Source organism: Pleurodeles waltl, chromosome 5, assembly GCF_031143425.1.
Source record: "Pleurodeles waltl isolate 20211129_DDA chromosome 5, aPleWal1.hap1.20221129, whole genome shotgun sequence".
In the NCBI taxonomy this organism is placed as follows: domain Eukaryota; kingdom Metazoa; phylum Chordata; class Amphibia; order Caudata; family Salamandridae; genus Pleurodeles; species Pleurodeles waltl.
In genome coordinates this window covers 1,060,291,300-1,060,316,805 of record NC_090444.1, presented here as the reverse complement: position 1 = coordinate 1,060,316,805, position 25,506 = coordinate 1,060,291,300, and the positions used below count along the sequence as shown (strand labels likewise).

The window sequence follows — 25,506 nt, the reverse complement described above, 5'->3', positions numbered from 1 at the left end:
GCTACATTATTTTCCCTGAGGTGGGTGATTTGGCTACAGTGAAGGGTGATTTCTATGCCCTTGGACATATCCCCAACATCATTGGTGCCATTGATGGGACCCATGTGGCTTTGGTTCCCCCCAGTGAAAGTGAGCAGGTGTACAGAAACAGAAAAAGTTGTCATTCGATGAATGTCCAGGTGGTCTGTTTGGCTGACCAGTACATCTCCCATGTAAATGCCAAGTTCCCTGGGTCAGTGCATGACGCATATGTCATGCGAAATAGCAGCATCCCGTATGTGATGGAACAGCTACAGAGACACCGTGTGTGGCTAATAGGTGACTCTGGTTACCCCAACCTGTCGTGGCTACTGACCCCAGTGAGGAATCCCCGGACCAGGGCAGAGGAACGGTACAATGAGGCCCATGGGCGAACTCGGAAGATAATAAAAAAAAGGACCTTCGGCCTCCTGAAGGCCAGGTTTAGGTGCCTGCATATGACAGGGGGATCCCTTATGTACTCACCAAAGAAGGTGTGCCATATCATCGTGGCCTGCTGTATGCTTCACAATCTTGCTTTGCGACGCCAGGTGCCTTTCCTTTAGGAGGATGGTCCAGATGGTGGTGTTGTAGCAGCTGTGGAGCCTGTGGAGAGTGAAGAGGAGGAAGACGACGGGGACGACACGGACAACAGGGATACAGTCATACAACAATATTTTCAGTAGCAGACAGGTAAGAATCACCCACGCCATATTACATTTACTTAAGGCCTCATGCGTCTGTACTGTCTGTGTTTCCCCCCAGTTCCTGTTAACTGATTTGTGACTTTCCCTTCCCTTTTCAGAGCTGTATGACCCACTGCGTGACTTCTGCTTTGTTTGCCCATGGACTAAAGCTTATTGAAATTGGTATGTTGTCGTCACAAAGTTACTGGACATTATTGCACCGTTATGTGTAATACATTTGTTAAGAATACAAGCAGACTCCTGTTATTTTAAGTGCAATAAGTGATTTATTTTAAGTGCTACATATTGGTACATGATTGTAAAACGGTGATTGGTGGGGGTGGAGTAATGTCCATGGCAGAGTCCAGTTCTCAGACGCACAGGTGCATTGTCCATATGCCTGTGGAAGGATGGAGCAGGGGCAGTTAAAGGTTGGACAGGGTGACAATGTGGGACAGTGGGAGGACATCAGGGGGTATCTTATGCTGGCAGGGGTCTTGCAATCCTACTCTGTCTTCTTGTGAGATCTCAGGTTCCGCTTGCGGGTGGTTCTTCTTCAGCAGGAGGTGGGGTTCTGGTGGCCTGTTGTTGTGTGGGGGCCTCCTGTCCACTAGCGCCGGCGGAGGTGGTAGGCTGTTCCTGGCCTGGGCTAGTGACAGGGGCCCTTTGTGGTGCCACATGGTCCCGCAATGTGGTGATTATCTGGTTAAGGGCCACGACGATGGTCCCCATTGCGGAACCGATGTTCCTCAGTTCCTCTCTGAACCCCATGTACCGTTCCTCCTGCTGTGCCTAGATCTCCTGGAACCTGGCCAGTACCGTCGCCATCGTCTCCTGGGAGTGGTGGTACGCTCCCATGATGGAGAAGAGGGCCTCCTGGAGAGTGGGTTCCCTGGGCCTGTCCCCCCCCTGTCGCATAGCAGCCCTCCCAGTTCCCCTGTGTTCCTGGGCCTCTGTCCCCTGGACGGTGTGCCCACTACCACTGCCCCCAGGTCCCTGTTGTTGTTGGGGTGGTGGGTCAACCTGGGTGCGCTGTAGTGGCGGACACACCGCTGATTGACGTGTCCTGGAGACAGAGGCATGGGCCCTCTGGGTGGGAGCTGTGCTGGTGTTCCCAGAGGGGGTTGGGTCTGCTGTAGCCTGTGGCTGTCTGTGGGGAACCGACTGTCCAGAGGTCCCCGATGGGCCGGGCTGGTCATCTGGGTCCAGGGAGACAGAACTGCTGTCATCGCTGGGGGCCTCTTCTGGGGGTGGGATGGACATCTCTGGACCCTCCGTGGCGGTGTGGTGGCGTTCGGGTCCTGCAGGGGTATGAAGGTATGGTTATTGCTTCTGTGTGTGGCATTTCGTGTGATGGGTGGGTGTCCGTGTACCCAAGTGCAGGCATTCCCTTGTGGGGGCTTTTGTGAGGGTGGCTTGTGGGGGTGATGTGTGTGTGCAGTGGGCATGCTTTGGTGATGGGTGTGCATGCTTTGTGGTCGCATGCAGGGCTAGGTTTTGGGATGGGTGGGTTGTGATGGTGAGCCATTTGCATGGAGTTGTTGTGATGGGGGTGGGGGTGAGGGTGGAGGTATGATTTGGCATGCAGGTGGGGTGGGGGGAATGAAGTAGTGAAGATTTGACTTACCAGAGTCCATTCCTCCGCCTACTCCTGCGAGGCCCTCAGGATGCAGGATGTGCAAGACTTCCTCCTCCCATGCTGTGAATTCTGGGGGAGTAGGTGGGGGTCCGCCACCAGTCTTCTGCACCGCAATGTTGTGCCTTGATACCATGGAACGCACCTTCCCCCGTAGGTCATTCCAGCGCTTCCTTATGTCATCACCATTTGCGTGGATGCTGTCCCACCACTTTGACCCTGTCCACTATCCTTTGCCATAGCTCCATCTTCCTGGCAATTGTGGTATGCTGCACCTGTGCCCCGAAGAGCTGGGGCTCTACACGGACTATTTCCTCCACCATGACCCTGAGTTCTGCGTCACTGAACCTGGGGTGTCTTTGGGGTGCCATGGGGTGGTGTGGATTAGGTGTGTGGTGGCGTTTGTGGTGATGGGTGTGGTGCGTGTGGTGGTGTGTGGTGTTTGGTGCGTGGATTCTCTGTGGGTGATGGTGTTGTGTGCCTCTGTGTTGTGGGATTGTCTATTCTGTGCTCTCTCTCTAGCCTTCGTCAATAATTTCGGGTCATAGGGGTTTGTGGGTGATGTGGGTGTGTGTTTTATATTGTGTTGGGTGTGTGGGAGTGGTGTTAGTATGTGTATCAGGTGTGTGTGTTTCAAAATGACCAATGTGGCTGAGTTTTCTATGTGTGTGTGTATTTTGACCGCGGCGGTGTGTACCGCCAATGGAATACCGCGTTTGAAAGACCGCCGCGTGGATTCGTGTGTCGTGATAGTGTGGGCGTATTTCTGTTGGCGTGACGGTGGAGGTTTGGTCATCGCCATTTTTTCGCCGACCTTTGGTATGGCGGACTTTTGTGGATGTTGGGTTTTTGGAGGTTTGGCAGTTGCGGGTCAGAATGACCGTGGCGGTTTACCGCGGCCGCGGCGGTGTTATGGCGGTCTTCTGACCGGCGGTATGTGCCTTTTACCGCCGAGGTCAGAATGATCCCCTTTGTGTATTTTTGGATAACCTAGGAGAATAGCTTGTGGAAGAAACATTAGGTGTATTAGTGGATAACCTAGGAGAATAGCTCCTGGAAGACACATTGGGTGTATTAGTGGATAACCTAGGAGAATAGCTCCTGGATGAGGTAGGTGTGTGATAGTGGATAACCTAGGAAATAGTTCCTGGAAGGGACAGTTATCGTCCATTAGGTATCCTGGTTAGGTCCAGAGGGTGAGAGTACAGAGTGGAGTGAATCAGGTAATGTATAAAGTCTGACAGGAGGCAAAGGGACGACCAAGTGGTCTGTGTCCATTGACTTTACCCGGAGCGTAGTCAGACCTTTTGTTGAAAATTTGAAAAGTGTAATAATAATGACTAAAATATTTGATGATAACAATGTGTAATAAGGATGATAAAAAGAATGTGATTTTTCATAATCATAGTGGGCAAATTGTAGAGAAAAGGCAAGGATTCTCGCCTGAGGTTATAAAATCTGAAATAAGTGAAGAGAGAGTGTGAGATCTTTGTCATACTTATGATATCCCGATAGAAAAACCTGACATGTCCTGGGAGGGGGGAAACGTCAGTGCAAATAAAACTGGAGAAGTAAAATTAGATGATATCAAGATTAGGGAAGATAAATAAAAAAAATAAAAAAATCCCTCATGAGTGAGATTGATAATTCCCTGTGGCAGGGAGCAGATATCCTTGATCTAGTTTTAACATTTCAATGGACTCCTCGGTTTCACATAATAACGTGGGAAATGATTCTGTTAGACGCCCCTTTAGATGCATTTTTTACAGATTTATATGAGTCTGGGGTTATAAATGAAGAAAGGGACGTTATGTCCCCTAGTGCCACTGTTGATCATTCTCATTCACAATAGAGTGTAACCTGTATTGTGTTAGATAACAATCTATTTCGTCCCCTATAAATGCACTCATACTTGACATTGAGATAGAAGAGGTGCTATAGGTTAGCGAAACTGACAAAAGAACACATACAGAGGAGAGAAAGGACATAAGGAGAGGGTGGTAATAAAGAGTATATAGACATATAGGAAGAGTATGTCCTGGGGTAAATCATGGATGCTCCCTTGGAACATATGATAAAAACATTTTCGTCTGACAAGAAGAAAATACAGAAATATTGTAAGCATGGTATAGGGATACCAAAGACCATGCTCAGCCATGGCCTAAGGAAGGAACATTTGATGAGGACATAGTTGAACATACATTGAGTTACATAAAATCTAAATATCAGAAGAAAAAGAGGAAGAAGAGGGAAGCTATTTTGTCATTATGGCGGGTTTTCTGCAACATAAAAACAAACATACAATCGACAATGTTAGAAGAGATAGGGACACAAGCACAAGAAATATTCACAGAAGAGGCTCTAGAGGGACCCCCACTGTATGGTCTCTACCCTATTCGGCTAGGGGCCGGATATCAAGTTCCAGTACGGGTCGAATCTCAGGAAGGTGAGACAGAGATAAAGGAGGCAGAGAGAATGCCTAGCCTAGTCCTGACAGCTCCTTGGGCAGAGCATGAACAGATAAGAAAGGGAGGAGCGATACCTAGGGTGCAATGCACTGGTGAACGGGCAGACAGATTTGAGAATGTTGACTCTCTTCGAGGGCAATGGACTACGGGGCAGATTATTCTCAATTTAGGAGATACATCTGCGAATACACTGAGACAAGCAGCAGGAGTGTGGATGTTGGAAGAAAGAGAGGAGGAAGAAAATGTATAAAGGTCGCAATATGATAGATATTTAGAGGAAACAAGAAGGGAAACAGGAGCTGAGGCAGCAGTTGAGGATTGGGATGACGTGTTTGATATGAATGAGGGTGCAGCAGGAAGAGACAGAGGCCTGTATAACTTTCGACCCCGTCCTATACAAAGGTTGCAATTGAGCGCAAGACTTGGGAGAAATAAAGAGAAAGTCAATTTTAAAAACAACCAACTTGAGGATGTCACCTATTGAGACGATAGAATGAGAGGAGGTCAGGTATTTTTGCCAAATGTTTTCAGATGAATTAGCAGAATGGACTGAAAAAAGGGGAGAAAATCATGGCCCTACAGGGGTCTTTTTAACCCTATGATTTGGCTATTGTTGAAGACTGTATACGACAGGGTGCCCCGGGTTGGGATTATCCATACATGCAAGAGTCTTGCAGTTTGGGAGATGTATGCCGAAGACAAACCGACCAAAGTGATACGCAGTAACAGGCCAGACCCGAGGTTAAGTCGTAGGTTAACAGGCTCCCCACCTATCACCCAACTGCCTCTCATTTTTAAGGGAGGACAGGCACCAACATACATGCCTTGACCACAAATGGACAAAGAAAATTTAAAGAGAGCACTGCCCCCACTGTCTGAAGGTGCAGGAAAATGAATAGGAAGTTTTGAAAAACATACTGCTGGAGTGAATTTTGCTCTGGGCGATGTTAAGAGTTTGTTGAGTTCTCTGGCAGGAGATGAGGTAAATACTATATTTATGAGAGCAGGACTTCCTCAAGTTACACTGACAAATACACAGGTTGATGGATCTACCTTTAATAATGTCCACCAGCATGTTTAGGATGTGCTGCGGCGAACATATCCAGATAGGCCAGATATTGGAGTTCTCATGGCAGAAAGTATTAAGCCATCTGAGGACATTGCAGAGTTTATTATGAGAATGAAAGAATGATGGATACAGGAGGTAGGATGTAATTGGGAGAATACGGGAGGAAATGCACTTTTATTCTATAATGTGCTGAAGAAAGGCCTTCCCACGGAGATACAGGTAAATCTAGATGGAGTAGTGGGAATTGAGGCTAAACCATGGCCAGAAATAAAGACTCACATAACACATTATTTTAAACGTAAACAAGAGAAAGATAAAGAGAGAATGGAGCAGGCAGAGAGCGCTACTGCTAAGATAGTGCAACAGAAACTTAAGAAATCCAGTACAGAAGGAGCACTTGTAACAGCACCATCAGCGACTGTCACAACACCAGTGCAAGGGCAAGTACGAGGACTGGTAGTGAGTGAAATAAGGAGAAGACAAGGAGGCCCGAAAGGAAAACAAGGAGCAATGCAGGGGAAAATGCAAGGAGGGTACCGAGAGGGTCAGCCATATTATTATTGTGGCAAGTCAGGTCATTTTGTAAGGGAATGTAGAATTAAAAGGATGGATGAATGTATGCAGGGGAGGCCTACCCCACAAAGACAAGTAGTGAGGCCGCCGCAGATGCAATGGAGACCACAACAATATACGAGGCAAGCTCAGGCCCCTCAAGCTCAGTGGATGGCACCTCGGGCCATTGCAGCAACATGGGCCCCAGGGTGGCAGTAACATTATGGGTGGACAAGCACAAGGACAGGAAGGAGGAGTAGTGGTGCAAGGAGGTAACCCCTTCTGCGCACTGCCCCAAGTATCTAGTGGAGAATTGACACCTAATTATGTCCAATGACAAAGCCCACAGGTAACAACTATGTGTCCAATACTATCGGTGACCCACAGATCAGAGGAGGAAATCACTGTGAGGGTAGCCATAGAAGGTCGCCCCTATCAGTTTTTAACTGACACTGGGGCCACCAATTCTTGCATAAATGAAGGAACGTTACCACTTTCGTGCAACTCAATGGACACACAAGGGTCTTTTGGGGCTGTCGGATGGGTTCCTTTTACTAATTCTGTAAATATGACTGTGGGTGATGCACAAATCGATGGGCCATTGCTATATTCCCCTGAGTCACTCACCCGTAAACCTTCTGGGAAGAGACCTGATGAGCAAATTGAATATGACCATCTCGTTTTTCGAAGATGGATCGATGGTGTGTTATACGCCTAGGCCCTCATTACAATGCTGGCAGTAAATGCCACCTACCGCCATGCCGACGGCCACCAACATACCGTGACCGCAGCGGTATTCTGCTACGGGTATTATGACCCGCAATAAGAAATCCAGCACTATACAGACACCCACACAAGTCCACCAGCCCAAAGGTCAGTGATAAACTGGTGGTACCAAAACCCACACCATTACGCCAATAGGAATACGCCCACAGTATCACGACCCACGAATCACCGCAGCGGTCTTTCAATCGTGGCAGTACACACCACCGCGCTCAAAATACACACACACTTACAAGACACCACCACATTGGAGAATTCAAACTACACACACCTGACACAAATACACACACCACACCCACACCACTATAAAACACACACCCACATTACCCACAACCTTTTACAGTGAAAAAAAGATAGCAATCAGAGAGAGACAAGCCAGGAGCACCCACTCAATAAGAGGCACAATACATCATCACCCATACACCATCCAGGCACCTCACAACACAACACCCCACACATCCTCACACATACCATTCACACCACATCCATGGCACCCCAAAGACACCCCAGGTTTTCAGAGGAGGAGCAAAGGGTCATGGTGCAGGAAATCATCTGGGTAGAGCCACAGCTATTTGGATCACAGGTGCAGCAGACGACCATTGCTAGGAAGATGGAGCTATGTCGGAGAATCGTGGACAGGGTCAACGCCGCAGGACAGCACCCCAGAACAAGGGATGACATTAGGAAGAGGTGGAAGGACCTACAGGGGAAGGTGCATTCCGTGGTTGCAAGACACCAGGTAGCTGGACAGAGGACTGGCGGTGGACCCCCACCTCCTCCCCCACAACTAACAACATGGGAGGAGCAAGTCTTGGCAATAATGCATCCTGAGGGCCTCACAGGAGTAGCAGGAGGACTGGACTCTGGTAAGTCAAATCTTTACTACTATATCCCCCACCCTACCTGCATGCCATCACAAACTCCTACTCCTACCCTCACCCCATCACTCCACCACCTCACATATACCCCACTATCACAACCCACCCATCCCAAAAGCAAGCCCTGCATGTAACACCAATCCATGGACCCCCATCACAGACCTGCATGGACACCCATCACCACAGCATGCCCATTAGAGAGAATCACCTAGCCCACAAAGTCACCACGCACACAAGGCAAAGCTGACAGGGCAATCACAACCATACAGGGAAACACACCCATGCACAAGATGGCAGATACAATAACACTGCATTTTCATCCCCACAGGACCCTTACTCAACATCCCCGGAGAGGAGGTGCCAGCAACATCCAGTCTTACCCCCAGAGGAGGCCCACAGTGATGACAGCAGCTCTGCACGCCTGGATCACAATGACCAACCTGGCCCATCAGGGACCTCTGGACAGTCGGTTACCCTGCCACAGTCCCAACCCACCACAGAGTCTCCCCCCTCAGGAAACGCCAGCACAGCACCCACACAGCGGGCCCCTGCCACTGTCCCCAGGAAACATCAATGAGCAGTGTGTCCACCACTACAGGGACCCTAGGCAACCCCACAAACACAGGACGATCAGGGACCTGGGGTCAGTGGCAGTGGGCACACGGTTAAGGGGACAGAGGCACAGGACAACAGGGAAACTGGGAGGACTGAAGTGCGACAGGGGGAGGACAGGGCCAGGGAACCGAATCTCCAGGAGGCCCTCACCAACATCCTGGGAGCATACCACCATTCCCAGGAGACCATGGGCCAGATACTGTACATGTTGCAGTAGACCCAGCCGCTGCAGGAGGGACAGTACCTGGGGATGAGGGAGGACCTCAAAACCATCTACACCATCCTGGTCACCATTGCAGGGGTGCTGGCTGACATGGGCAAGACCATGAGGGAGGCAGTGGCACACCAACAGGCCCCTGACACTTGCCACACGAAGAACAGCCCTCCACCTCCGCCGGCGCTAGTGGACAGGAGGCCCAGCCACAGGACCAACAAGCCACCAGCACCCCACCCCTGCAGAAGGAGAACCACCCCGCAAACGGTCCCTACGATCCAGGCAGAAGCCAGAGAACATTGTCAAGACCCCCGCCAGGAAATAGGACTCTCCTGATTGTCACCCTTTTGTCTCACTCTGTCACCCTGTCCACCTTGAACTGCCATTGCTCCCCTTCCTATGCCCCATTGGACAATGCACCTGTGATACCAAGAGACTGGACTCTACCCTGGACTTTCCTCCCTCCATCACCCTAGCCCATTGCACTTCCCCCTCTACTTATGAGCACTTAAATAAATACCCTTGGAACAAATACAAATCTGGAGTCTGTCCAATGATTCAAATATGTATTAGTTCAACATTATCAAAGCACTGCAAGTCAAATGTACAGTTAAATATACTTTGGAATGACCTTTGGTGGGAAGCAGTACACATAGCAGGAGGCAGGGTGGGACACAGATATCTGAAAATAGAGATGCCAAAGGGTACAGTAAGTGGCCATAGACATAGGGAAATCAGACTGTCAAATACAATGTCCAACAGAAAACTGGAAAGTTAAGTGAATTTATAGTGTCTTACCTGTGTGTCACTGGAAGTACTGCTGAATTATATTACTTCTGTTGTCAACATCTTCTTCCTCTGCCTCCTCTTCCTCACTGTCCACAGGTTCCACCGCTGCCAAAAGACCATCTCCAGGCTCATGTTCCTGCAGAAAAGGCACCTGGCGTCTCAAGGACAGGTTGTGCAACATGCAACGATGATCTGGCACACCTTCTTGGGTGAGTAGTACAAGGATCCACCTGTCAGATGGAGGTACCAAAACCTGGCCTTCAGGAGGCCGAAGGTCCTTTCAATAATCCTCCTTGTACGCCCATGTGCCTCATTGTAACGTTCCTCTGCCCTTGTCCTAGCATTCCTCACTGGGGTCAGTAGCCATGAGAGGTTGGGGTAATCAGTCACCTGCAAATATCGAGGGACAACTGTTAGACACACACTAACCCTTAGGGACAACCCCATACCCAGACACCTACTTATACTGTGTGGGGACCTTGGGCTCACTTATTAGCCACACCCGGTGCCTCTGGAGTTGGGCCATCACATATGGGATGCTGCTATTCCTCAAGATAAAGGCGTCATGCACAAAGCCAGGATATTTGGCATTCACATGGGCGATGTACTGGTCCGCCAAACACACCATTTGCACATTCATAGAGTGATAGCTTTTTCTATTCCTGAACACTTGTTCATTTCTCCTGGGGGGGGACAAATGCCACATGTATACCATCAATGGCACCAATGATGTTCGGGATATGTCCCAGGACATAAAAGTCCGATTTCACTGTGGCCAAATCCTCCACCTGGGAGAATACGATGTAGCTGCGCATGTCTTTCAGCAGGGCTGACAACACTCTGGTCAACACGTTGGAGAACATTGGCTGAGACATCCCTGATGCCATGTCCACTGTTGTTTGGAAGGAACCACTTGCCAGGAAATGGAGCACTGACAGGACCTGCACTAGAGGGGGGATACCTGTGGGCTGTCGGATAGCTGACATCAGGTCTGGCTCCAATTGGGCACACAGTTCTTGGATTGTGGCCCGATCAAGTCTGTAGGTTAGGATAATGTGTCTGTCCTCCATTGTTGCAAGGTCCACCAAGGGTCTGTACACCAGAGGATGTCGCCATCTCATATTCAGCCTCAGCGGTTGAAGCCTATGGAAGAAAACGGTGAGCAGAGGGTCATATTCACACATCTATTGCACTAATGATGATTTTGTCTCTTTACAGAACAAGTATGTGAATCCAACAGGCAGTTGCTGTGCCAGTGTCTGCTGTGACGCAGTTAGGTGCCATACCTTGTGCCCCCCAGAAATGGCGGCTGCCTGACCAGTGAGGAGGGACAAGTGGAAATGAGGTAATTCCGCTGGCGTTGTGTGCCATCGCGGTAGGCGGTCAAAGACCGCCGCGCAACTTCGCATTGGTTATCATTGGGCCCTATGGGTTCCAGGAGCCAATGACGATGTACGCCAGCGGTGACGGTACGCACCGCTGTGGATGTGACCAACATTTCCTATCTGTTCACTCACTTGCTACCTGACCTTCAACAGGAGAGGACCTACACTGCAAGTGATGCTGTGGCCTGTGTCTGGAAGCGACAATGGCTCATGTGTCTGGGGAAAGGGCCCCTGCCTTCACTGCGGAGGAGTTGGAGAATCTGGTGGATTGGGGTCCTACCCCAGTACACGTTACTCTACAGTCCTCCAGACAAACAGGTGAGTACACTGTGAGCATGATGCGTGGGCCATGAATGTATGGAGTGCTGTGTGTGTAAGCCACATGTTGGGGGGGCAGAGGGGTCCTGGGCAAAGTGCTGCATGTATGGTGGTCAATATATGGGCGTAAGGGGATGGGAGGGATATGGTGGGCCATGAGTATGACAGTCTGGATGGTATGACTAATCCTTTTTCTGCTGTCTTTTCCCTGCAGATGAGCGCCCACCAGAAAAAAGGTATTTGGCGTGCCATCGCCAAGGAGGTGCGGACCCTGGGGGTCTTTGACAGGCGGAGCACCCACTGCCACAAAAGGTGTGAGGACCTGCGCCGATGGGCAAAGAAGACGGCAGAGGCCCAGCTGGGGCTGGCACCCAACGAGGACGGGGTTCCCGTCGCACCATGACCCCCCTGATTTTCTGCATCCTGGCTGTGGCCTATCTGGAGTTGAATGGGCGCTTGAAGGCATCACAGCAGCCACAAGGGGGTGAGTACAGATTCTGAATCCTGACTTTGCGCGCGTTAGGAGTTACCTGGGTGGGGGATGTGGGCTCTGAGTGCCCCTAGGCCAGAGCGAAGATGGCAGGGTAGGTCCCTTGTTGGCAGGCTCAGAAGCACTCCTACCCCAATAGTGTTAGTGGGCATCTACTACTGGGCAGGGTCCGGTGGCTTTCAGGTGTGCAGCTAATGGCGGTAGGCATTGTACCCCATGGGCTGGTGACGATCATAGTAACTGGTAGTGCATGGCCTAGTGCATAGGGCTTCTCCCTGTGTGTTTATGTACGCCAACGGTAGTGGTGTTGCTGGCATTGACCAAGTGTATCCTCTGTCTCCCCCACCCTTTTTGTTTTGTCACCTTGTCCTTGTGTGCATTAGCATCATCTGGCGGAGGAGCAGAGGCACCGGCGACGGAGGGAGCTGCATCCCACATGGGCCTGGATGCCAAATCCACCGAGGGTGAGGGCACCAGTGGGATGGAGGGTGAGGGGAGCACCATGACGGGGACAGGAGGGGAGACCACAGACAGCGACTCCTCCTCCGATGGAAGCTCCCTGGAGATGGCGGACACCTCTGTGCCCACCCCAACAACACATACAGCCGCCACCCCCTACCAGCACAGCCCTCCCAGCAGCCCCTCAGCGTGTTTCCCGTGCCCGCTCACCCAGGAGGGTGGGCATCTCCTTCGCCCCAGGCACCTCAGGCCCTGCCCCTGTCAGCCCTGCTGCCCTCAGTTAGGAGTCTATTGACCTCCTGAGATCCCTCACTGTTGGGCAGTCAACCATACTGAATGCCATCCAGGGTGTCGAGAGGCATTTGCAACAAACAAATGCATATCTGGAGGGCATTCACTCTGGCGTGGTGGCCCAACAGAGAGCATTTCAGGCTCTGGCCTCAGCAGTGATGGCAGCCCTTGTACCTGTCTCTATCGTCCCCCCTCCAACTTCCTCTACCCAGACCCAATCCCCTCAACCCCAGCCTATCCCAAGCACACCTTCAGACCAGCATTCACCAAAATCAACACACAAAAGTGGCTCAGGCAAACACAAGCACCACACTTCATCTCACAGACACTCACACAAGCACCATCCCCATGCAGACACACCAATATCCACTGCCTCCGCTGTGTCCCCCTCCTCCTCATCGTCCACCTCCCTCCCAGTAGCGTCTCCACTCACACCTGCATGCACTACATCCTCACCCACTACCTCCATCACCAGCACGCCCATCACAACACACCCCTTACGGGCAGTCACCACCCCCACATCCATGCACACGTTCCCTGTGTCCTCTCCCAGTGTGTCTGTGACCCCTCCTCCCAAAGTACACAAACGCAAGCACCCACCCACCCAACAGCTATCCACCTCACAACAGCATCCAGCCCATGCACCTGCACCCACACACAGCAGACTGACACCTCCTACAACCACTCCCTCTTCCTCCACTCCCAAACCCTCTCCCTCTTCCCACCCCAGTGTGTCTAAGAAGCTTTTCCTGGCAAACATTGACTCTTCCCTACCCCTGCCCCCCCACCAGTCCTTCCCTCGGGCCAGGGTGTCCAGAACCCAGGCCAGCACCTCAGCCACCAAGTCGACGTCCGCTGTGGTACCTGCAACTCTCAGAGGCTCAAAGGGGGCACCCATCAGCCCAGCCAGTGTGCCACCAACCCATGCGAAGGACAAAACCATTCCGCCACCTGCCAAAGTGAAGAGGGGGGCAGCATGAAGCAAGGGCAAGGAGGACGAACCACCCAGCAAGGCCTCCTCAAAAACTCCAGCTGCCAGAGCCAAGGTCACACCGCCATCTGCCAAGGTGAGGAAGGGGCAGAAAACACCAGGCAAGGCACTTCAGCAGTCGGAGGCTGCAGGTGAAGGCCTGGTGGCTACCAGCACAACCGTCAGCCCCGCTATCTGCACCGCCACCTGCACCGCTGACAATAGGACCACTACCAGCAGCAGCCCAAGTGGGCAGCCGTTCGAGGCTGCAGGAGAAGGGCTGGAGCCTCCCTCCACCACTGGCAGCACCGCCACCTGCACCGCCGCAGGCCCCGCCGCAAGCACCGCCACCTGCACCGCTGACAGTAGAACCACTACCAGCAGCAGCAGCCCCAGTGGGTAGCCGTCCGAGGTTGCAGGAGAAGGGCTGGAGCCTCCCACCACCACTGGCAGCACCCCCACCAGCACTACCACCAGTTTGCAGCCTTAGCCGCCGCAGGATGGAGCCTAGCCCCGCCAGTGGAGAAAGGCATCCACTCACCCTATCCTTGCCAGGACGAAGCACAGCGGGCACAAGGCCCACTCCAGAACCAGTGGAGGTATGCATCCACTCACCCTATCCTTGGCAGGATGAATGAAGCACAATGGGCACAAGGCCCCCTCCAGAACCACTAGAGAAAGGCATCCACTCACCCTATCCTTGGCAGGATGAAGCACACTGGGCACAAAGCCCCCTCCAGGACCAGTGGAAGAAGCCATCCACTTGGTAAACTGTGGCCTTGCCCTCCCCAGGACCAAGCAGTGGGCAAACCACCCACTTGAGAGACTTGTGAGACTATGACTTTGCACTCCCCAGGACCAAGCAGTGGGCAAACCACCCACTTTAGAGACATGTGAGACTGTGGCCTTGCACTACCCAGGACTAAGCAGTGGGCATGGAGCCCCACCTTCCGGCTGAGGTGCCCCCCTTCCCCATCCCCCTGAGGTGCCTGTGTGATTTCGACCTGATGCCCCTGCAGTGTTCTCTCCGTATTGAGGCAGTAGACAAGTGTGGGCTTGGCCCATGATTTTTGGCCCAGTGGCCCACAGACATTTTGAATGGACAATGTACTGTCTTATGAACATATTGTATATTTTTGTATATACTGTTTTTCTATTTATTACGTATATCTGCCTATTTCTAAAATATCACTGTTTAACTCAATTCCTTATATCCTTGCATTCTTCCAGGGGGTTACGGGGTGTAAATGTAATGTTGATGCATGTGTTTGTGTGTATGGTGTTGTGGGTTAGGGTGTTGCGTGCTGCGTGTGTGTGTCACTCTCTTTTTCCTCCCCCCATCCCCTGTGTACTAGGTGCAGTACTCACTGTGGTCGTCGCTGCCGCCTTTCGTATTCCTAGTAGATGAGGAGAAAGACTAGCATGGGCAGGATGTACAGCTCGGGCTCCATGGCGTCCTGGTTCTTCGTTGATTGTCAAGAGGCGAGTCCAAGTCCAAGTCCTGTTTCCGCCATGCTTTTGATGGCATTGGTACCGCCCCGGAAAAGCTGGCGGATTGTGATAGGGTGGGTGGTACATTGTCTTCCGCCTGTCTGTTGGTGGTTACCGCCGCAGTGTTTGTGGCTACTGCCGTTACGGTCAGAGTGTTACAGTGGCTGTCTATGTTGGCAGTTTCCACTGGGGTTGTGATCCCATTTTGTTTACCAACGGCCTGTTGGCGGTATTACTGCCGCTTTAACACCGACTGCCATGGTTGTAATGAGGGCCCTAGTGTTACACCAGGTAGGATATTATCTCCTGTAGCATGTGAAGAATGTAGACAGCAGGTCAGAGCAGTTACCAGTGAACACAGAGGGTTTTTGGAGGGGCATATATGCTCTGATAGTGCACACACCAGCGCTGCAGGGGAAAACAGTGCAGTTACCAAAAGAATTAGTATTTAGACCATGCAAACCTATAGCCCATCAATAGCATCCAATGGTGGGAAAGGAGAGGAGTTTTGAAATCTGATGGTTCTCCAGTGATGCACAAAGATTTATTGGCAAAACTGATACATGCCTTAACATTACCATCTAAAGTGGTGGTAATAAAATGTGCAGCACATACAAACAAGCAAGACCTTGTCTCCAGGGGTAATGCTATGGCAGACTGGGCAGCCAAGGAGGCAGCTAAAACATCTCTAAATTAAAGAGAAGCAGAAGAGAACACATTGGAAATGATATGTAGACAACAGAATGACACTGAATTACCACCCTCGTATATTGAGACAGCACAATTACATTTACGTGAATTGCAGGAACAGGTCCCATTACCTGAAAGGGAACTGTGGGAACAGCGAGGATGTATACAATAACCAACAGATTTCATCTATAGAAAGGAAAGTACTGGGAACCCGGTAATGCCACAAGTTTTGTTGTATACAGCGATGAGCAACTGCATCTCCCTGCGCATACGGCTAAAGAATATCTTCTAGCTACATTGCAGGCAGATTGGTTTATCCCACATTTATCAGAAATGATTATGATGTATATTTCTGAATGTGCAGTATGCCAGCAATACAGCCCAAAACCTACATTGAAAGTTATTACATCAACAATCCCCTGCCCAACAGGTCCATTTAAAAATCTACATCTAGATTTTGTTGACATGATCGATAGATGTAATAATTACAGGTACTTGATAGTCGTGGTCTGTCCTTTTTCAAGGTGGGTTGAAGCAGGACCATGTGTACATAATGATGCTAAAGCAGCAACTAATTTTTTTATACGAGAAGTAATACCTAGATGGGGAATTGCAGAAACGATCAGCTCAGATAATGGCAGCTGTTTTGTTAACGCCCTTTTTCAACACATTTGCACCTCTCTGGGGGTAAAGCATAAATTGTCATCTGTCTATCATCCCCAAAGTAATGGTATAGTGGAACACCTTAACGGCCTGTTAAAAAACAAAATAAGTAAACTGTGTGCTACATTGCATAAGAACTGGTTCTACTGCCTTCCATTAGCCTTGTATGCTCTTAGAAATCAGCCAGGAAGAGATCACCACCTGACACCGCATCAGATAGTGACAGGATGCCAGATGCCGAATCCTTTAACGATAGCAAGGTAAAAGACAGATGCTCATAAAACTGCTGAAGTTTTGGGGAGGAAATGATTGGGTATTTGTCTCAATTGTTGAAATCTGCTAAGTTCTTCTCTAAACAGGTGATGCAGCAGCAGAAGTGCACCACCGCAGCCCAGCAGATTTGTCCAATTCCTGTGGGTCAACACGCTTATATACAAAATTTTATAAGACGATGAAAAGACAGCAAGATCGAGGGGCCTTATCCGGTCACCCAGAGCACCCCAACTGCAGTGAAAGTGTAGGGCAGGAAACCGTGGATACATTTGTCAGACATTCGACTGGCCACTGCTTTGTGTCAAACATCGTCATTAGGACAGGAACTTTTGCAGGAGAGCGAACATAAGGAGAAATAACATTGTTCTTTTTCAAAGAGCGAGCGGAGCACCATATTAGCTCAGCTAACAGACTTTTTTGGACCATTGAATTATGTGTTTGTTTATGCTTTTTTATATTTATTGTAGGTTTGAAGTGGTATTCTAGTTCATGTATAGTATCAAATTTAAAAATTGTACGTTTGAAAAGAGAGACATATGAGTATGAAAATGAATCTCATGTTATATACATCATAGGTTGTTTGATAATACATGGTATCAGCATATGGTAGAAGTAGGGATGCAAAGTACTAATGAGTCGTGTTTAGTATTTTCTTTAATTCCACACGCTAGTGATTCAGATAGATTACATTCATCTAAAGAAGTATCTTCTAATGTTACACAGTGTCTTTGCCATCTTTTTCTATGTAGAATGAGGGCACAGATGCAACCTTTACAAGTGCAGCAGGGAACATTTTTAGTAAACATCACACAACATGAGAAAGGGATAGCTGATATAATTAATGTTCTGACTGTGAGGACAGGAGCTTTGAGATACAAGGGGGATAGGTGGAAGGCTAGAATATTGGGACAAGTATTCCTAGGGGTATCACGATCTACACTTCTATGTAAGGATTACGCAGCTACACCTAAGCCCTATGACTGTCAGGTGAGACCTTATCTTAGGGTAAATGGTTCAGTGTATGTCCATGATCAATGGCACCATGGAGCAGTACTTGGATGTAGAGCTCTCTCCTTATGGAGAGGGAGTGGAAATAACATTAGTACACAACAGGATTGTCAGGCTATATGGGATGAGAATATACAAAGTTTAACCTGGGTATAAACGCCTTCAACTCTTCGAGTAGGTCGAACACCTAGTGTTTTCTCCTTATGTTTTAAGGGAAACAGAACAGTTTCAGTAAGGACAAATGTCAAATGCATCACCACAAGATATAACGATGACATGCAATGGGGCACCTCCAGTTTGATGGACTACTATAGGCAATGTGGAGAATGGCTATATACATGACTTCCTTCAGGATGGAATGGTCTCTGTTCCTTAGTTACTGTGCGCACCCCCTCCTTAATGATTCCAGGTGTAGATGTTTCAAAGTCACATGAGCATCCTATGAGCTGTCCAATGGCTTTGTTATACCATCATCGAAAGAGAAGAGCTGCTGAATACTTTGGTACTGCAACATGGGCAGAGGTTCCACAAGAATATTGATTGTTCAATGATGCCCAATTGTTTTTTGGAAGCATCCTCCCATTCATTCAGGCTAAAGCCACTGCTTGTTGGTTGCTAGTAACACGTTGGGAACTGATGAAAGCTATCAATGCAATGGAAGATGGTTTCAATGCAATCAAAGAAGAGCTACAGGCAGTGCGAGTGATGCTGATGCAACATATATATCTGTTAGACTTGATGACGGCAATGGAGGGTGGGGATTGTGCCAAGATCGGTACGGTGTGCTGTACATATGTGCCGGCTAACGATGCAGACAATGGGACAATAACAGAGGCTATACAGACTTTGCACAATCTGCAGAAGAAAACGGTAGATGAGGGAGGTGCCTCCCACGAGAGGTTTCCAGGGTTGTTTTCATGGATGCCATCCTGGTTACCTGAATTGCTTAAAGGACTCTTTCCATTTCTTGTGATGATCCTATTGGCATATTGTATTTTTAAGGTTATTGTAGGGTGTTGTAAAACAGGTAGTCAGAAGCTGGGAGGGATGTTTACTAATAGGGTAGTTAGTAACATGTGGAAGGAGAATCAGAGCGCATACACCGAGATAGGTACACTGGGTAGGAAAGATGAGCAAGTAGTTGAAAATTCAACTAGAGAGGGAATGTAACAGGCCTCAAGAAAACAACAGAAGGCCTACTCTGGTCAACACACGACATAGAAAACAAATGTGCAGAAGTGTATATGATACGTGAAAAGTACAAGCCTCGGTTTGAATATAACGGTCACACAGGGATGCAGGGACAGAAAGGAGAATGAGGAGAGAGGCCAGGTGCAGGGTAAAAGCAGTTACAGACTGACTTAGCATGCCATAGATAATTTAGAAGGACGCATACACAAAGGAGAGTCTGAGCCACTTTCTGATACCTTTGTTAGGAGAAGGGGTAAATCATGACAGGCTGAAAGGGTGACACGGCACTAGATGTTTGTGTTTCAAGGTTGGCAGTAAGTGGGGGGCAGACCGTAAAACCTCAAAGGCTGGTAGACGTGTAGGGAGGACATATTGATACAGTTCAAAGGGTAGGATTGAAGGTTACTGTGTATGTAGAAAGATATATGTATTATATCTGCTATAACTGTATTTTTGTAACAAGCAGTCAGATAGCGCTTAAAGAATTATGGTCTTTTGTTAATTGTAAAAGTATGAAGAAGGTGGAACTTAGGTGCCCACCAAGTGTATAAAAACCACTGTTTGTAAGAGTTGAGTTGAGTGTGGATCAGTTACAGAACTGTGCTGTACTCCCAGACGTATTTTATTTATTTACCTATAAATATACTCAATTATTACTAGAATTGTGTCACTTCTATATTTCTGACAAAAACTCAACTACAGTTTTCATTTGAATATCTTTCTATGAGAAATATTGGTGTGAATGGCACCAAGGGCTTTTTTGTTGTAATTACTTTTTGAGTGGAGGGCACCCTTGGTGTCTTATAGTCCCTCTACAGCTCCTATTTTGTATGAGCGATGTTTGATAAAGGATCCTACAGAGTTGTTCAAGCTGCCAGCTTGCTGATAGGAATGCCACCTTTCCCAGAAAAAAACTACTGGCCATCTGTTCACATTATAAAAATCTGCAAATGCCAAGATATGATATTTTAGTAGACCTTTATATGAAATCATCTGTATTCACTTTTAACACAGTCTTTCTGTCTTTCTTTATTTTACCTGTAATTCAGGGTTTCATTAGGGCAGACGTAGAATACATTTTAAAGTGTTTTTGTTCTTACATTTACTATTTAGAGTATGTGCTGATAGGGGGAAAAATACTGTCTTTAGGTGATTTTTACTAATTCTTGTACTGACAGGAACATTTAAATGCCAGTCATGCCAAAATAAAACTGTCAGGTGGCGCACCTACTTACTGAAAACCATAATCTTTCTCATTCTTACAATTTTTCCTCCAACACACTGCTGGATGCATGTGTCTCACAATACGATAACATACATGTCAACATTTGAGAAGAGTAAAGTGGTAGTTTCTAAGACAATAATCAGAAGAATGTATTTCCCCATTGATTTCTATTGAAGCAGAGGCAATTACAGGCGGGAGACAGCTACAATAAAGCCATTTGTAGCTTTAAAAATCATCAGTCTTGCGTCTGAATCAGGTCTGTTGGCATGTATGTGATAACTACTCCAATACCTGGCAACATTTCAGGACAGGAAAGTGGGAGATTTTGAAAAAAAATTGGGGGAATGGATTTTCCCTCTTGATTTCTATTGAAGCAGAGACAATTTCAGGCAGGAGACAGCTAAAATAAAACTATTTTTGGCTTCAAAAATTGGGAATCTTTCACCTGAATCAGGTCTATTGCCATGTATGTGCACCACAGTGGTCATCATGCATCGCATAAAAACACTTCCCTCACAGGATCAAACAGTGCACAAGACGAGGGTGGACACGCATACATAGCATCTACCCACTTTTTTCACCGGGTGGACACTGTCTACTGTGTCAAGAGGCTGGGCCCCACAAAAGTATGCTAAACTTGTCCATGTGTAATTTAGACACAAAGACATATTCAGCAGCACCGGCACGTAGTCTGCTTTCATTACGAGCAGCAATGTTTAGGTGGGGAGGAGGCTTATCAGATTCCAGCTTGGCCCATAACAAAGGCCAAAGTAAAGGGGCCTTCAGGCCTCCTTTTGCTGCAGTATCATGACTGGGAGCTAACAGGAGTCTCACGCCTAGATGCAATGGAGGGGCAACAAAGGCATTCTTTTGACTTTGTGCAGTCCCTGTATAAAAGACATATGCATGCACTGTAAGAATTTCAGATGTGTTGATCTGTCCCTGTATTTGCACAAATAACATCTTGAATACCACTATTTTGTTTTATTTCTTCTATAGTGCTATAGCGCTATTAATCCAAATTCATTGTGTCAGAGCACTTTACATCACTCGTACACATTATGCACTGACAATAAATAATGTGTGTAAATCAATGTACAGGATATGTTACGGAAGACAGTGAGGGTTACAAGGTGTAGTAGGAGCCATATGTCCTTCATAGCTCATTGTACTGTATAAAAAGGATTGCAATTTATGAACTGCAAGAAACAAAAGGATTTCTGTGTTAAAAGCAGTAACCCACTTACCTATTTACATAAAAGAAAAATCTGTCATCTGTGTGTTGCATAATGTACTTTGCAGGAGACATATTAACCATCTACGTTACTTTTGATTAAAAACTGGAACTAGACAAAACACGTATCTTTCCAGTAAATATGTTAGCTTCCAGCGTTATCTTACTATTATTATTCCCCGAGATTTACTGGGCACACAAAGATCTCTGCAGTAGGTGTCTTAACCCCATAAGACCTTTTAAAATGCAGGCTTTGCAACAATTAAGCAGAACAAATGTATTCCCACATTTCGTTGTTGCCAATTTCTTTGTGCCAGGGTTTTAAATATAAATGTATAAGTTAAGGCCCAGATTGTGCCTCAGTGATGCATCACTTTTTTGGCACATCTTTGACACAAAATCTTGTTTGTTAAATATCGTAATGGGCTCAGATGTACTCCTTATAGACCTGCTAACCAGATGTGTGAGGTCTTAAGATCTGATGTCACTTCCTGTGAGGTAATGGGCTGTGATACCATTTCCTGTGATGGCATGTGCAATGTTATGAGTCATGATGTCACACACTTTAATGCCACACGCCATGATGTCACTTGCATACTGTCTCACTTGGTTAATACCCCCACTTCTTTTTGAGAACTTGTAGACTGGGCTCAAAACAAAGACAATACACTTTCAACCACACACTCTATGTGGTGTAACATACTGCCCATGTAGGCAAGCGGCTCAGCACCCCCACGCAGAGCTAATAAGCGTTGTGTACATATTGCAATGCTGCGTAGCTGCTAAGTTGCGCAACTTACCTAATAGTTAGAAACAGCGCTACAGTTGCAACCATTACATGACACTTTGTATACGACAGTTAAGTGAAACAGGTACGCAAATAACACAAGAAATGAAATAACTCGTTCCAAGATGACCACCATAGTTGCATGCTGCTTTCTGCAACCATCAGTCCTCCTTTCTATTTCCTTGCCGGCTTCCTCATTCATCGCCGTCTAGCCAATCGGGCATCTGCTAGCGCATGGTAGTGACGTCTCTCTGGAGCCTAACAGCCGGTGTCAACAGTAGTGCGTGCAGGGGCGTTACGTGAGCGGGAGATGGCGGTGCTCCTGGAGACAACCCTGGGGGATATTATCATAGACCTGTACACGGAGGAGAGACCCCGAGGTACAGCTTTTCAGCGTGCAGCGAGGGCGGGCATAGCCTGTCCTCGCAGGGGAGAGGGCAGAGGGCAGAGGGCAGGGAGGTGGAGGGGATGGAAGAGTAACACGCAAGGAAAGTTTGGACTCGACACTTTATCAATCGCTCTGCACGGATACGAGATATAGTTCAGGTTGCAAAAACTAAGATCCCACCAATGTCTAGAGACATTCGTTCCTAAAATGCATGCATGACATGTATGCAAGAAGTTTCGTCCCTTCGACGCAGTGTTTTGCTTTGGGTGACAAACACCAGTATTCTGGGTTTTTAAGTTAAGCTGTTTTTTTCTGTCTTTGGGCGCGAACTGGACCTGGAGATGTTGGAGCGCGAAACATGAGTACAAGTTACTTTACACGTGGTCAAATTGTTTTAGGCTCAAGGACATTAAGCGATTTTCCTAACTGGATGTTTGAGCCGAGACTAGAACCCGGGTCCCTAGTTCTAAATTGGCAGCTCTGGCCGTAACGCCATGCCCTGTCATTTACCTGTGTGGGAGAGCTTTAGTTGTCGTGCCTGGGACGGTAGTGTATCAGTTTAGCCTTATTATTTTTCATCCGTTCGTCCACGAGCTCTTTGTTTTGGTATGTGTATTTGGTTTACTTTGACATCTTGTTTCACTAGTCCGTACTGTTGCACTGACACTGTGAGGCCAGTTGTCGCAGAGAATTAATTGATAGACTCTACGTTGGAATTTTGTTCCAGCCTGAGCTGATCTATCAGTTGTGTTTCTGACAATCGGACAGTACTCGAGCTTTATCCCCCAACAAGGGAGCGCTCTCGTTTCATGACCATCCACATTGAGGACAACCTGGAGTATGCCGGTTTTTGAGTTTTTCCCTTGCCCGAGCGGTTTCTTGTCTTAGACTAGGAGTTTTTTCTAGCTGGATTTGACTTCGCTTCCAATGTTCATTATTGAAATTGTAAGGAATTGCCGAACCTCCTAATTTAGTTTAGAAACTGGTGCTCACTTTTTGATGACAAACTTTAATTGTGTGATGTGAAAAAAAAGAACCTGCACATAACGAATGTGAAACAACAAATGGATGATGCACTTGCTTTCTGTGGATGCTATGAACTTTTAAAATGCCGTGGCATAGCCACCCTTTGAAGAAACCGCCACTCTCAAATGCGAGCTGAGTAAATGTGCTGATTGAGAGACATTTGAAACAAACTTTTCGACCTGCAGAATCGACCCGAGTGATAGGAACTGGCTCTTGAGATAAAGGAAGTACAATCTCTCAAATGAAACTCAAGGATAAAGTTAGGTAGCAAGAAAGATTTTGGACTGGAGAAGCTGGAGAATACTTGAGTTGTCTTTCCCACCTTCACTCTTGGGCCTACAGCGAATTAAACATCTATTTAAAATTATGCATATTTGATTAAGCTTTCTTCCCTTATTACAGTCACCTTTTTATGGTCTGGCTTGACAGTGCAGCAGTCTCTAGACCAGTGGTCCTCGCATTTTTTTAATGCCGTGCCCCTCGAAATAATCGGTGCCCCCCTCCGAAATTTTCACATTTTGTCTATTAAATTGACAATGTTTAAACATGTCTAAACTTACTTAAGCACTGTAGTTACGTTATATTACTGTTTTAAAAATGCAATCAAATACATGATGCCAAACATGCTATTCTGGTCAGACAGGTCTTACTAATATGTAAAAGTATCCACAGTGTGATTATTAGAAGTGGAGGTGGGGATTTTGAGGTGTATTTGGAGTCCCTTCCTTTTTGACACCTATTCCTAGCTTGGATATAAATAACAAAATGTGTTAGTGTTGGTCCATTACAGAGTGGTTTACTGCTGCTCGAGTTTATTCAGCTTAGAAAAAAAGCCCTGTTATTAGCATAAATGCTTCGTCTGGGCAGACCCCTACCCTAGATAATTACGTGAATATTAGTAGGAAAGGGGCTTGGGCACTGCCCACATTTTGGGACTCGGGAGTACATGTTTTGATTGGGCAGAATTTGTGCTTCTTCAAAAAAAAATGTTTGATCTCCAAACAGCAGTGATCATTTTATTTATTCAGCTGCCCCAGCTTGAACTTTTAGGGGCACACACATGACATGACAATACTATTAACCCCTTCCCCGCCAGGGACGTAATGGTTACGTCCATGGCAGCGCCCGTGTGGCGCCATGGACGTAACCATTACGTCCTGAATGCTGCCCTCGGGAGAAGCGCTAGCGCTCCTCCCGAGGGCCGCCCCCCCACCCCCCTAGGTCAGGGCTGACAGGGGAATCCCTTCCCCTTCAACCCCCCCCCCGTGACGTCAGCGCGCGCTGACAATCACACAACCTCCCCCATCGCGCTGGAAGCAGAGCTTCCAGCGCGATCGAAAGAGAAATGCTGAGCATTTCTCTTTCGATCACGTGGGGGAGGCCCGGAGGGGCTTCAAAGGGAAGGAAATGTATTTCCTTCCCTTTGAAGTCTCTCCGAGGGGTTTCAAAAGCCGGATTGCTTGCAATCCGGCTTTTGAAACCCCACTAGACACCAGGGTTTTTTTTTTTTTTAGATGTAATTGACAGAAGGGAGCGACCCCTTGGGCAAGGGTCGCTCCCAAGGGGTCATTTTTTTTTAAGGCCTTTTCTGCCCCCCCTGGGGGCAGATCGGCCTAATAATAGGCCGATCTGCCCCCGGGGGGGGCAGAAACCTCTAGACACCAGGGATACTTTTTTTTTTTTTTTATTTGTTTTCTTTTGTGTTTTAGGTGTGGGATGCGACCCCTTAGGCAAGGGTCGCTCCCATAGGGGGGAAATTATATTTAGGCCATTTCTGCCCCCTTTGGGGCCAGATTGGCTTATTTTTATGAGGCCAATCTGCCCCCAAGGGGGGCAGAAACCACTAGACACCAGGGAGTTTTTTTGTTTGTTTGTTTTTCACGTAAGGGGAGCGACCCCTTAGGCAAGG

General features: G+C 47.9%; 1 protein-coding gene across 1 annotated transcript in view; it reads left to right on the top strand.

Annotated features, from left to right (window-relative positions):
• Nucleotides 1–22,412: 22,412 nt before the first annotated feature.
• PPIL4 (peptidylprolyl isomerase like 4) overlaps nucleotides 22,413–25,506 on the top strand; it is a 215,606-nt gene continuing 212,512 nt past the window's right edge. Inside the window, exon 1 of the mRNA XM_069235276.1 lies at nucleotides 22,413–22,563. Coding sequence (XP_069091377.1) covers nucleotides 22,494–22,563 — 70 coding nt within the window. The 5' untranslated portion in view covers nucleotides 22,413–22,493. The remainder of the gene's footprint in view (nucleotides 22,564–25,506) is intronic.